The sequence below is a fragment of the Anolis sagrei genome, chromosome 2 (assembly GCF_037176765.1).
Source record: "Anolis sagrei isolate rAnoSag1 chromosome 2, rAnoSag1.mat, whole genome shotgun sequence".
Taxonomy (NCBI): domain Eukaryota; kingdom Metazoa; phylum Chordata; class Lepidosauria; order Squamata; family Dactyloidae; genus Anolis; species Anolis sagrei.
Window position 1 is genome coordinate 169,390,764 of NC_090022.1, and position 14,784 is coordinate 169,405,547.

The window sequence follows — 14,784 nt, forward strand, 5'->3', positions numbered from 1 at the left end:
TAGGCAGACAAGGCTTGGCAGGGCCACTGTGTTCATAAAGAGGAGCTGTACATAGAATATGAAACAGTATTTGAAATGCAATCCTTGGATTTTCTAGTCTTCGTTCTGATAAAGTAACTTTGCAACTCACAAGGACACAGAAATCACTATTACTGTTTGTCCGAATTAATTAATTTATATTCAACTTCGCAACTCTGTCAATCGGTTTCAATAGTTCCTGTGTTGCTCTTTGGAGGACATTTGTGTCAAAAGTAACTATCAGGAATAATTGAGACAAGAAGGCAGTATTATTTTTTTTACTTAAGACTGCTTGTAACAATTTGTCTTTTTAAATAACAAGCTGTTGCATCTTCCCACAAATGAATTTACTCAGAACTTGTCACTCCCACATGGCAAAGTGACTTAACATATTCACAAGCAGGTGCTCCAAGCATTGTTTTCAAGTCATAAAATGTAAATAGATAGTGTTCTTTTTAACACTGGGCAACATGAAGCTTAGAACTGAATAAGGCACTGACTTTGTTAAGACAAGACCCGGATGTTTTGCCATCACTTGGAACAAGGTGCAGAGGGCATTAACCATTTTCAACAAAACCAGCCAATGCAGCCAATGCAATACGTTGTGTAGTTCTCTCTCACTTCTCTCACTCTCTCACTTCTGACTGAGGCCTCTGTCACACCATCTTGAACTTAACATTGCTCACACAGGCATAGACAACCTCACAGTATTGTGAACTGCCCCAGAACCTGCCACCAAACCACCCAATGGAAGTTAACCATTGCAGTCTGAATTTGACAACTGATGCTACGAGGGGTATTTTTTAAGTAAGGTCCGTTTTGTTGTAGACACTAGTAGTTCGCACGCATACCGCAACGAGCATGTGCATCATGTACCAGCATGTCTCGGGAACAACTGTGCTCAGTTTCCACTCTGTAGCTAACCTGTACAGTTCTGTTCTGTGCTTTAAAAATGTTTAAGACTATCAACTCACCCTCCGCATGTGAGGTTCGCTCAGTGATGCGGTTTTTGTCAGCAAGGAACCTGCCTGCTGCAGAAATTCATCGACAGATTTGTGAAGTGCACGGTGATACTGTTATGAGTGAAAGCAAAGTGCGTAAGTGGGTGCGACAATTCAAAGATGGCCATGACAATGTCCATGATGAGGACTGCTCCGGTTGCGCTTTTTTGATTACAGTGAACTTTTGGTTATCGGAACAGGCGGCAAGTTTTTATGAAGAGGGTTTTTTAAAATTGGTTCAGAGGTATGATAAGTGTTTGAACAAACTTGGCAACTATGTTGAAAAATAGAGTGAAGTACGTACTTTCTGAAAATAAATTTACTTCTTTGAAATAAACTTTCGTTGTGTACTTATGTTCAAACGGACCTTACTTAAAAAATAACCCTCGTAAAACTTGGCTGCCTTAGTGAAAATTCCTGCAGTGGCTGCTGCTCAGTTTGGCACTGTCCTCCACATCAAAGAACCACACAGATTAGCAAGACAGAGGAAGAACTTCCTTCTCTTCCGTAAGGGGAGGAGGAAAAGGATCCCCCCCCCCTTCAACAATTTAAGTGCTGGCAACATACTTCTACAACAGCAATAAATAGGGCTGCCAGGGACCACAAAACTGGCTGAATGGGGCTGTCCACCTGAGGCAAATAATGAGACTGAAAAGTGTGTTTCCAACCTGCACATAATCCAGATTCTCAACCTGGGGTCCCCAGATGTTTATGGCCTTCAACTCCCAGAAATCCTAACAGCTGGTAAACTGGCTGGGATTCCTGGGAGTTGTAGGCCAAAAACATCTGGGAACCCCAGGTTGAGAATCACTGATAATCTGTTTTACTTATTTTGAAGGGAGAAATGATACAGTTAAAGTGTGCATTTCTCTGTAACACCTATAAAAAATCCAGATCACAGGCAAAATTAATAGATGCCAGTAAAGAATCATCTAAAACAGTGCTTCTCAACCTGGGGTCCCCAGATGTTTTTGGCCTTCAACTCCCAGAAATCCTAACCGCTGGTAAACTGGCTGGGATTCCTGGGAGTTGTAGGCCAAGACATCTGGGGACCCCAGGTTTTTTTTTTTTGTCATGTCAGGAGTGACCTGAGAAACTGCAAGTCGCTCCTGTTGTGAGAGAATTGGCCATCTGCAAGGACTTTGCCCAGGGGACGCTTGGATGATTTGATGTTTTTATCATCCTTGTGGGAGGCTTCTCTCATGTCCCCGCATGAGGAGCTGGAGCTGATAGAGGGAGCTCATCCGCCTCTCCCCGGATTCAAATCTGTGACCTGTCAGTCTTCAGTCCTGCCGGCACAGGGCTTTAACCCACTGCGCCACCGGGGGCTCCGACCCCAGGTTGAGAAGCACTGATCTAAAAGGATTACATGTTAGAGAAAAATAATACATCCTTTTTGCATCAAAACAAGCTTTATAAAAGTTTAAAAGAAGCAAATACAAAGTATTTGGGTCAGAGAATTCTGCAAGCAGCAATACTTTCAGTGGCATGCTAGAGCTTCAAAACAGTTCACTAAAAGGACAGCAGGCTTTCAGGTTGCACAGAACACCGCTATGCGTCAGAGTAAGAAAGTATAAATGAAGATATGTACATTCCATAAGTTTCTAGGTACTGGGAGAAATAGGCTTTGGTTGAACACATACTCAACTCTATATAGAAAGATTTATGAAGTTTTTAAAGTTTCAGAACAAAGACAGGCAATTTCTCTTCCGCTGCTTTCTTTCTGAAGAAGGATCCTGTGCAACCTGGAAGTTCCTTACTCAATCAGAATGAAATGAACCCTCCACAGCCACTCACAAAGAAAGAAAGAGCACCCATCAATATCTCTGAATTTCCTGCCTCCTTCTGGAACCATCCAACAGCCATGCTTGAAATTCCCAAACAGAATGGCTCTTCCCCAGCTCTGCCTAATCAAAGAGTACCAAAAATACAGAAAATACCTGACGTGTGTTTACAGCACTCTCTTGTACCAATAATCTTAGTCTTGATTATGTAGCTATGCTTAAAGAGCCAACCTTGCTACAAAGATGGCACCTTGAGGAAAGGTAAAGACAACCCTGAGTTGTGCCACAGTGGAGAAGGAGAGCACTGATCAACATTACATACATTTGAGCCTCCTGTTCCAGCTCTAATCTTTTGGTGGTTGAATCTTTGCTGGGCAGAGACAGGTTACATACCACCACAATCTCCCACAACAAGCGACCCTCACACTTTCCCAGAACATACCACCACAATCTCCCACAACAAGTGACCTTCACACTTTCCCAGAACATACCACCACAATCTCCCACAACAAGTGACCTTCACACTTTCCCAGAACGTCAAAATCAGAAGGTTTGCACCAGGAATCAGGGCAGCCACAGAGGAAGAGTCACTGCATAGAGGTGTGGAACATTGCAGCGTGTTTGCATCATTCCCTCTTGGTGCCCTTGTCTTGCCCCTATTCTTGGCTCTCGGCACTTTTGGAAGATTCTAGGCTCCCCTTCAGCAGGATTTCACTCAGTGCAGGGGACATGTAATAAGGCCGCTCAGGAGATCCATCATTCCTTTCCAGATCTTCACCTTTGGGGATCCCAAGAGAAAAGATAAAGCAGCCATAGAAGGAAGAACAAAAGAAGCAACGCAAAAATAAATGAACAAAGACAAGGGCAAAGGGGCAAAAAGCAAGAGGAGAAAGAGAGGGAGAGAGAAAATGGGAAATTCGAAGTTAGTTGCAATTAGATTCCTCCACCAAGAAAAGAACAAGGCAGATCAGACAGTCACCTGCTTTTGTGATTTATAGAGCATTTAGGCTACTAAAGCAGAAGCAAAGGATAAAGGTATGGAGAAGAATTAAAATGTTAATGGCTGTAAAAAAAAATCTTAAGAGGAATTAGTTCTCACTGTCATTCCACAGCAGGGCTGAGACATCTACAGCCCAGCCTTCTAGCCAAGGAAAAGTCAAGCTTTTAAGCTATTGAGACCAATATGACATTACTCTTTCATCTGCACTAAGTACCCCTGCCCTTTTTCCTAGTTCCAGCAGACCTCTGAGGATGCTTGCCATAGATGCAGGCGAAACATCAGGAGAGAATGCCTCTAGACCATGGCCATACAGCCCGAGAAAACCTACAACAACCCATCCCAAACTATACAGGATGCTCAACCCATGCCTTACTGCAAAGGATGCAAAATAAATACCTAATTGGTTGATGACTTTTCCTTTGAATGTCTGGTAGTAAACCAATCTGCACTCCTATCGAAATGCCAGCATTTTGACTCAATTGTAAGGAGGTCCATACTCCTCCATTGCTATACAATGCTGTGCCTGATTCTTTTTTATTTTAATTGTTTGCATTTTTGTTTTCAAACTCAAAATGCACCCTTCCTACAGTAATTTGGCCAAAGTTTGAACATCTGTGGCAAAATGTTATACTTTCACTACCTCTGAGGATGCTTGCCATAGATGCAGGCGAAACGTCAGGAGAGAATGCCTCTAGAACCGTGATGGTGAACCTATGACATGCGTGTCAGAACTGACACGCATGGCTATTTTTGATGACAAGCGGCCACATGCGGCTGCATACAGAGAAGTACACCTTATAAGAGCTAATCTAATTCCATCCTTAAATTTGTAAAAGGCTCTACAAATTTATCATCTGCACGTTTGAGCATTGTTCACTCCATAACTCAGCATGGAATATACATTTTTCTTATAAATATTGTAAAATTATGGGGTTTTTTCCTCAAAGTTGACACCCCACCCAAGTTATGCTCAGGTTTTTGGCAAATTTTGACACACCAAGCTCAAAAGGTTGCCATCACTGCTCTACAACATGGCCATATAGCCCAAAAAAACCTACAACAACCCAGTTATACTTTCTGTCTGTTTTCTTGTTTTAACAATTTTCTCCTGGGGCTCAAACAGACCAGAGATCATGGTGATGGTGAAATAGCCCCTGTGACCCTTACAAGAGGTTGTTGAAGGGCATTTTTAGGCTGACACAAAGTCTACCTTCATATTGTTCACTGACTGTCTCAGGCCACACCATTCTGACTACAACTAATATCATCTGGACTCAAAAGCTAAAAAGGGTCAAGTTGTGTGGGAGACACCCTGGGAATACCTGAACCTGGAGTTCTACTTTACCCTTGGGTGGATATATCCAGAAAAACAATGGTTAGGTAAATGCATAAGGGCAGGATACCTCAGCCACATTGAGAGTTTCTATGATAGAGAAGATGAGGGGGAAATAACTAAGAAAGGACTAGGGCTGAATACGGCCAACAGGTAGGAATAGAAATCCCACATCTAGAAAGGAACTGGTTAACATCTGGACAGCTGCCTCAAATACCACCTCAGCAGTCCCCAAACTAAGGTCTGTGTGCTGGATGTGGCCCTCCAAGCTCATTTACCCGGCCCCTGTCCAAAATTTTAGACTTAGGGTCACCCTAAGTCTGAAATGACTTGAAGGCACACAATAACAACAACAATCCGCATTAACTTGACAGATATATACTGAACAACTTAAATGTGGATTCTGCACGTTTGTCCAAATCTTAATCATTTTTTGAGGTTTCCTACTGTAGACTAACATTAGGTTTGTGTATGAGCAAATATTATTCCTTTGCAGGCCACAATTCCCATTGAAATACTACTAAGTTCATGATGGTTAAAATTGTTCTTCATTTTAAATATTGTATTATTCTTTCATGGTTTTTGCACTACAAAAAAGATAAGTGCAGTGTGCAAAGGACTTTGTTCGTGTTTTTTCAAACTATAGTCTGGGCCCCCAACAATCTGAGGGACAATGAACTGGCCCTCTGTTTAAAAAGTTTGAGGACCCCTGATCTAACTGATTGAAATGAAAATATATCCAAGAAACATTCAGTGGTGACATAATTGACCCAAAAGGTGATCAACCAGTTAACAAACTAAATTTAGAAATTACTCAGGTCTCAACATGAATTTCTTTTCTGAGCCAGAATTGCAGAACCAAGTGTATGTATAAGGAGTCTGCCATGCTCTGCACATATTTGTTAAGTGCCTTCAAGTCAACTACAACTTATAGTGACTGAGCAGGGATACAAACCCTGTTTTCCCAGAGTTGCAAATCACACTGGTTCTGCACATGGAATTCAACGGGACTACTTCTGACAAAGTATTCCCAGGATTGGCTGCCTACATTTCTTCTCTTCATTAGGTTATCTCTAGCATTCTATGTTACTTCCAAATATTACAATAGAAAATACCTTCAAAAATACAATAGAGGTGCTTCTAACACACAGCATCTCTAATTAACTTTTGCCATGCCTGACTAACCAACTTTCAGCTGATGACTCTACCAATAAGATACGCAAATCTTCCAAAGATTAAAGGAGCCATTGAGGAGAAAAATAAGGGCAGAAGTGATGAAGGGAAGAGCTGGTGGTTCCTTTGGGTCTTCTATGCCCAAGCTACACTGATGGGAGTTCCCTTGCCCAAACTGTTATGAAAAAGGGAGACGCTTCTGAATCTGTTCACCCTGTTCAAAAGTCAGATTACTACTAAAGTGATATATAATAGCAATCTATGATGTGGTTGCAACAAAGCTTGTGGATACCACATCACCCTCTTTGGACTGTGCTGCATTCAGAGTTCAAGGAAGTTTACTTTGTTGGACAAATTATTTTGATTATTATCCCACTTTTTCTGTCTAATAAAGAGACTCAAAGCAGCTGATAATAAAACAATACAATACAATTAAAACCTAAAATATACAAACACTAAAATGGAATTAAACATGAACAGTATTAAAAATAAACAATTCAAGCTCTTAAACCCAATTAAAAACCTATGCATAGCTAAATAATAATAATAATAATAATAATAATACTTTATTTATATACCACTTCATCGCCCCCGAGGGGACTAAGAGTGGTTCCCAGGTAACATCGCAAAACATACAAAGTAAAAACAACATAACCATAAGATTAACAAAACAAAATATAAGCATAAAATTGTCGCCATAACACACATATATTCAAAGTAACCCTGCCTGTTCAAGGCAATTAAAAAATTTAAAAGGCCGGGCCAAGATTTGTGCAAGTCCAAAAATTCTAGGGGAGCCAGGAATTAAGTGCAATGCTATGGCAGGTAACAATAATATCACAGCACCCTTTGACTTGATCTTAAAAACCTCCTTCTTTAAAAGCCTGCCTGAATAGAAAAGTTGTAGCCTGCTGCTGAAAGAAGAGCAAGGAGGAGAACCTTTTGCCTTTCCTGGGAAGAAGGAAATTCCAGAGTCGAGAGGCAGCAACCAAGGAAGGCAGACCTGCTCTCTCATTCCCATTAACTTTGCTAGCAATGGAGATGGGACCAAGAGAAGGGATCTCAGGGCCTGGACAGGTTCCTACTGGGAGATGTGATCAGCCAAACAGCCTGGACCTGAGCTGTATAGGGCTGTATAGCATAAAGGTCATAATCATCCCCAGATTTTCCTAGCCTGCAAAACCAATAGCTTCGCTGCCTGGGAGAGTCTGAGAAGATGTAGTCCAAAACAGCAATGTTTTCAATCTATGGCTGCAACATGTAAACACAGTTGCCTAAACAACAGCAGCAGGAGCCCCATGCTTTGGGAAACACTAGAAATGTTTGGCCCTGCTTTTGTCAAAGCATGGGGCTCCTAGTGCTAGTTTATTTTCAGAGGTTTCTGTTATCCCAGATTTTTGAGGAGAGATAAGAGAGACCGCATCTTGGCCTACGAGCCCACGAGGACCTTGAGATCGTCTGGGGAGGCCCTTCTCTCGATCCCGCCTGCCTCACAGGCACGGCTGGCGGGGACGAGGGAGAGGGCCTTCTCGGTGGTGGCCCCCTGGCTGTGGAACACTCTCCCTGCAGACATCAGACAGGCGCCCTCCCTCATGTCCTTTCGAAAAAGCCTTAAGACATGGCTGTTCGAGAGGGCATTTAATTAAGTGCTACAACTCTGTGGTAAAGAAGACTGGAATGGAACAAGGAATACGAGACTGGCTATGATTCCACTATGAGACGAAGCGGATTTTTAGTGTAGTCTGTAATTGTTGTCTAGTTTATATGTTGTGGCAATTGGCTTCTTTGTAATTGTCTTTTACGTGTATTGTACACCGCCATGAGTCGCCCTAGTGGGCTGAGAATGGCGGTTAATAAGTGCATCAAAAAAAAAATTCTCCAAATGTCCAACCTGCAAAGGAATCAAAACACCCTAGCTATACAGCCATGTGCCATCCAGAGTCACCCATGTTATTTATTAGTTATGCAAGAAATGCTCCCAGTGTTGAACAAGCCATTTTAATACAAGGCCCTGTCCTATACCATAACCCTAACCCCTCCTCCAGTTACATAAAAGGAACTCAGATTAGTTCACCCTTGCCACTCACCACAGCTAAATACTTACAAAAGCAAAGGAAGAGGGTGTCCACACACATGGCATACACACTGAAGAATCCATGGGCTATAAGATAGGAGCCCACAATTACGGTCTGCAAGAAAATAAAAGAGAGATTTGTCTCAATTACAGTTGTATGTATTACAGCTAGCAAGATCTGGCAGTGAAACCACATCCTCTTCAAGTAAATTAAGAGTTGAATACAAAATTCATATAGGCCAGGAGATTATTTCTAAGTCATTCATTAAATCTAGCTTATTTCACAAGGCTGTTCTGCCAGATAAACAGTGAAATATGAAATGCACATCAGCGTGAACTCTGTGGAGGTAAGGGCCAATATGAATATTCTAAGAGTCCTGTATTAATATTCTTGATGATTAACAGATTAATAGCTGCTTCGCTAGGGAACTGTGTTTCCCCTTCACAGGGGGCTTGTGTCCCACTTTGTGCTGGTCATGGACCATAACAAAGTTTTATATTGTACTAGACATCCCCTGTCACACCTTGCTGTGGCCCACATGGGGGTTCTGTGTGGGAGGTTTGGCCCAATTCTATCGTTGGTGGGGTTCAGAATGCTCTGTGATTGGAGGTGAACTATAAATCCCAGCAACTACTACTCCCAAATGTCAAGATTCTATTTCCCCCAAACTCCACCAGTGTTCACATTTGGGCATATTGAGTATTCATGTAGAGTTTGGTACAGATCCATCATTGTTTGAGTCCACAATGATCTCTGGATGTAGGTGAACAACAACTCCAAAACCAAAGGACACTGCCCACCAAACCCTTCCAGTGTTTTCTGTTGGTCATGGGAGAACTGTGTGCCAAGTTTGGTTCAATCCCATCATTGGTGGGGTTCAGAATGCTCTTTGATTGTAGGTGAACTATAAATCCCAGCAACTACAACTCCCAAATGACAAAATCAATTTTTTTGAGTGAAGGACATACATTGGGTTGTTAGGTGTCTTGTGTCCAAATTTGGTGTCAATTCGTCCAGTGGTTTTTGAATTCTGTTAATCCCACAAACAAACATTACATTTTTATTTATATAGAGTGTAACAGAGGCTTTCACCTCCTGTTTCCCTTCCTTCCAATGCTTTTTCAAAAAGCTAACCTTTGAATGATGTCTGCTCCCAGAATCCCCCAGCTTGCAAGACCATGCTGACTAGAGATTCTGAGAACAAGAGTAGCTAAAAAGGGAGTTTTCCCAAACTCTGCTTGCTGAAGCAACAGAGCTACTAGGGAGAAATATATCTGTGATGGGAAAATGCAGAATATAAAATAGGAAAGTAGCTGCTAAGCAATACAACTAAATCTGGAGATGATAGGAATCTCTTCAAGCCTTAGCTATAACCCCTAGATACCAACCAGAATGGGGACCCAGTAATAGTTGAGAGGTGGTGCTGTATCTTGAATCACTTTTATCTTATGGGTAAAAAAGAAGAAGGCAAGTATCCCTGGAGAAGAAAGACAAACAATTTCATTCTAGCTTGTTATCAGTCAAAATGATTAACATCATTAACACCACAGTCGCCCCCACCCTCCAAATAATTCTATCTCTTCCAGCTTTATGATTCTACGAGGGGTATTTTTTAAGTAAGGTCCGTTTTGTTGTAGACACTAGTAGTTCACGCGCATACCGCAACGAGCGTGTGTGTCGTGTACCGGCATGGCTCGGGAACAACTGTGCTCAGTTTCCGCTCTGTAGCTAACCTGTACGGTTCTGTTCTGTGCTTTAAAAATGTTTAAGACTATCAACTCACCCTCCGCATGTGAGGTTCGCTCATTGATACAGTTTTTGTCAGCAAGGAACCTGCCTGCTGCATAAATTCATCGACAGATTTGTGAAGTGTACAGTGATACTGTTATGAGTGAAAGCAAAGTGCGTAATTGGGTACTACAATTCAAAGATGGCCGTGACAACGTCCATGATGAGGACCGCTCTTTGATTACAGTGAACTCTTGGTTATCAGAGCAGGCGGCAAGTTTTTATGAAGAGGGTATTTTAAAATTGGTTCAGAGGTATGGTAAGTGTTTGAACAAACTTGGCAACTATGTCGAAAAATAAATTTACTTTTTTGAAATAAACTTTTGTTGTGTACTTATGTTCAAACGGACCTTACTTAAAAAATACCCCTCGTATATATTCCAGTCAGAAGTCAAAACACTTGCAATCTGTACCTAAAAAAGTAAAGATTGTCCCCTAACATTAAGTCTAGTCATGTCTGACTCTGGGGTGTGGTGCTCATCTCCATTTCTAAGCCGAAGAGCCAGCATTGTCCATAGAAACCTCTAAGGTCATGTGGCCGGCATGACTGCATGGAGCGCCGTTACCTTCCTGCCTGAGCGGTACCTATTGATCTACTCACATTTGCATGTTTTCGAACTGCTAGGTTGGCAGAAGCTAGGGCTGATAGTGGAAGCTCATGCCGCTCCTCAGAATCGATCCTGCGACTTTTCGGTCAACAAGCTCAGCAGCTCAGCGCTTTAACCCACTGCGCCACTGTGGGCTCCTATCCCCCACCAAAAAACCCCAACAAAACGGACTATGATATCGTGCCATTGTGCCCACATTTTCTCAGAGAGAAAAGTCAAGGAAGGAGCAAAAAGTGGGTCGGGAAGGATAGGTCAGCTTCCCCATTCTGATATCCTTCAGATATGCAACATTGAAAATCCCAGTGTTGGGTTTTGGGAACTGTGGTCCAGTTAATCTAGAGGAGGTCAGTCTAAGGAAGGCTGACTTACACATTTGGCAGATTGCCTCAGTGGATAGTAACCCTGGCCCTATAACACACCCAGAACGATTAAAATGTGATTCTTCCCACTGGCTTAATATTCCAAAAAAGACAAACCAGTTAGTGCTAGCAAATGTCAAGAAATCTGCATGGGGGAGTCCAGCAGCAGGTTTAAAAGAGACTTGAAATATCACTAAGGCACGTACCAACACTTCCTACAATCAAGAGTTTGCCAAGGAAAAGCAGAAAATCGGTGACTTTGTCCAGAACAGCCACTCTGAAAGAAGAAGAAAAAAAGTCATTTTCTAATAATTCCATAAATAGTTGAACAATGTTCCAGCAAAGCCTGCAGAAGGTGGGGTTTTAAAGTTATCTGATGTGGTGAACTGGCAAAAGTGACATATTTGTGCCCATCCAGAAACTTGCCATGGACTGACAGCCAATGGCTTGTGGACCAACATTAGTCCAGACTGCTTATCTCAGAATTCACTTGTTGGGTTGGTCAGAACCCCACAAATTTTGAGTGGCCTGCTTAATAATAATAATAATAATAATAATAATACTTTATTTATACCCCGCCACCATCTCCCCAAGGGACTCGAAGCGGCTTACATGAGGCCAAGCCCAACAACACATCAATAAAACTAGAAAGCAATAAAAAAAACCTAATGCAATTAGTATAAATTACATATAAACAATAATACACAAAGATTTATAAACCTATGGCTGGGCCAAATGTAATAGTTTAAAATTAAAAATAAACGCTGGGCATGAACAAGGTAGGATATATCTGGTAGGGAGGTTTTAAAAGAAGTGAGGGAGCGCAATCCAACGAATAGTTAAAAGTTCATTCTGAGGACATTTTGCTGGAAATTATTTCCTTATTCTGGAAAGACACACTGGAACAGCCATGTTTTCAGGTTCCTCCTGCTTACTCCTGTAGTACATTAGAGGTCTTTGCTCACAATTTCCATTCACATCCATTATGTTGGGCTTTTTTATACCACATTTCTCCTTCATTTCCATCCTGTTTATTACTAGTTATATACTGTGTGTTATTTTTAAAACCCATAAACTGCTTCCAAGCAGAGTTTACAAAGACAAAAGGGTAAAACACGAAAAACAGCAAAATCTATTAAAACATCCACTACAAAAATTAGCCAGCAACCCAAGAGATTTGGGTTCAAATCACTGCTTAGTGGCACAAACAGGATCAGGTATGTAGGGTTGCATGTAATAAAGCAAGTGATCTAGTGAGTTAAACCATGCAATATTAACAGAATCTAATGACTGGGTGAGCATTTGAATGGGGGTTTTAAAAGGCTGATGTGTAGGTCTATCAGTCAATCAGAAATAGGAATTAGTCAGACTTTATTACATCTATGAGTTGTTTAGTGTTTAATTACAGACACACAGTGTCTGAGATGGTAGCAATGTCGGTGCAGGCCCGTAGCCAGGATTTTGTTTTGGGGGGGGGGGGGCTGAGTCTGAGTGAAAGAGGGTCTACCCTAGCCAAACCTTTTGTATCGTTACCCCAATACCCCCATGCATATGGGATATATTGAGTATGGTGATCAGCTCATGATATGAATAAACATAACAGTTTAAATAATGTACCAGTAATGCCTTCTCGCGGACCATCCTGAGAATTTCGGGGGCGGGGGGGAGGCCTGAAGCCCCTCAAGCCCCCCCCCCCCCCCGGCTACATGCCTGTGTTGGTGGTAACTTGGTGAGATAAATGAAGGTGATCTTGGGCAAGTCATACTATTTCAGCCTGAGAGGAAGGCAATGGCAAGTTGTCCCTGAGTACTTGATCTCTTGCCTATCCCCAATTTAAAGTCCCCTAAGCAATACTGCAGCAACAAAACAGCAAGTGATTGCCAGGTACCTCACCTGATTATATTCCTCATAAGCAGGAAAAAGGCATTTCTTGCTGAAGTGCAGAAATTGGTGCCATAAATGGCAATCTAGAGAAAATCGTGAAAGAAAATCCCAACATTATTGCATCATGTGAGAAAAACAACATTGTTCCGCATGAGACTCTGAGATAATATAAATAGCGGCTTACATGAGGCCTGCAGTTCCGCCCCTGTCAACCACCTCCACCAAGTCTGGCCTCCTTAATGAGAGCATTCAACACCCCCCCCCCCCAACTTGGTTGTTTCGCTACATGGGCTATTGCTGCAAGTAATGACAGTGTGAATAAATTGTCAATATTTGCTTGAGATAGTGCTTGCAGTTCTGGAGGGACTCTTAATTTTTTGCATCTCATAGACTTAGCATGGGGATTTGGTTAACCAGTTTAAATTCATGAGTAAACCAGTTTTTTTTTAACCTGAAATTTGGGGGGGGGGGGGGGGTTACAGGCCTACAGGCCTGCCACCCAGCCATTCTCATACACCATCATGGACTTCAATCCCTTCTCTAGTTTCCTCATTAATTGTCCCACAGCACTAGAGTATATTATGTGCAAACTCAAAAGCAACTTTCGAAAAAGCCCACATGACACTGCCCAACAAAAGGAAGAAAAACAGTAGAAACACTAGGAAAAGGGAGGAGATAGCTGCTGCAGCATTGGCCGATTGCCACGAGATGTAATGGCAATTCAGCATTACAAGTAAATTTATTGGCACAAGTGTTTTGGATGAGAGCTTTAGGCAGCCAAGGCCTTCTCAAGATCTAATAGACTGATGAATCTAAAGGGAATTTTCCAGCAGCCCCTCCTTCCACGAAAGGAAAGCTGAAGGCTTCATGGAGGGGGAGGAAACTCATCTTGCTTTAAAGATTTTATTTATAAATTTGTCCAACAAAATGTATAAGCATACATTCTTCTCTCTTTTTACAGTATCTTAGACAAAAGAGTATGTCATATTATATACAATCTAACAGTAAATAAACATCAAAAATATCTTTAATCATATTTCTTATCATTATTTTTAAATTTCCATTCTAACTTATGCTACATATAACTCTGTCACACACCTTTTATCCGGTTATACATATTGTATTTCTTTATAATTATTATTATACCATTTTCCCCCTCTTCCCCTTACCCTTAGTTTGTGCCCCCTTCACCAGGACCAACCAACTCATGTTGCTTCACCATTTCAAAATATCATTGTTTCTCTTGCTGGCTTATATCCCTTTCCCTCATTAAACACATACTCAATATTCGTATGTATTGAGTATAGGAAACTCATCTTGAATCTCTGCAGTAGCTGATCAAATTGGTCATAGGCTAAATTTGACCCATAGGCTGAATGTTCCCCATCTCTATCCTAGCTAATTGTTTCGGAAGTTGTTCCCATGTTTCTCTGGTCATCTACAAATCTGCAAAGATTTCCAGGTGATCTGTAAACATTAAAATTTCTCACCATGATGTATGCATTTCTATTCAAGAACTTGATGAACTTCTCCAGGCACCAGAAGCAGCACTTGAGACAGACCAAAAGAAACTTGGCAAACTTGTTGTCAGCAGCTGCAGTAAGGAGAGCAACAGAAGACAGGATGTTGGTTTTCCTCTCTGTTGATCAAATTGGGCAAAATCCCATCCACACAATTGTTCTCTCTCTCACTCTCACACACATATGCACACACGATTCCGAATAGGACCAGGATTTGAATACTTGAGAAATCAGAACTTCC

General features: G+C 41.6%; 1 protein-coding gene across 3 annotated transcripts in view; it reads right to left on the reverse strand.

Moving 5' to 3' along the window:
• SLC44A2 (solute carrier family 44 member 2 (CTL2 blood group)) overlaps positions 1 to 14,784 on the reverse strand; it is an 85,029-nt gene that overhangs the window by 2,114 nt on the left and 68,131 nt on the right. For 2 of the 3 annotated variants that reach the window (XM_060763496.2, XM_060763494.2), the window contains exons 17-22: positions 14,514 to 14,617; positions 13,033 to 13,106; positions 11,346 to 11,416; positions 9,773 to 9,861; positions 8,414 to 8,498; positions 283 to 3,581 (exon numbers count right to left, since the gene is read on the reverse strand). In XM_060763496.2, the coding sequence (XP_060619479.2) occupies positions 3,460 to 3,581; positions 8,414 to 8,498; positions 9,773 to 9,861; positions 11,346 to 11,416; positions 13,033 to 13,106; positions 14,514 to 14,617 (545 nt within the window). In that variant the 3' untranslated portion in view covers positions 283 to 3,459. Of the gene's footprint in view, positions 1 to 282; positions 3,582 to 8,413; positions 8,499 to 9,772; positions 9,862 to 11,345; positions 11,417 to 13,032; positions 13,107 to 14,513; positions 14,618 to 14,784 lie in introns of those variants that run through there. The other variant, XM_067464085.1, reaches the window with a different exon arrangement.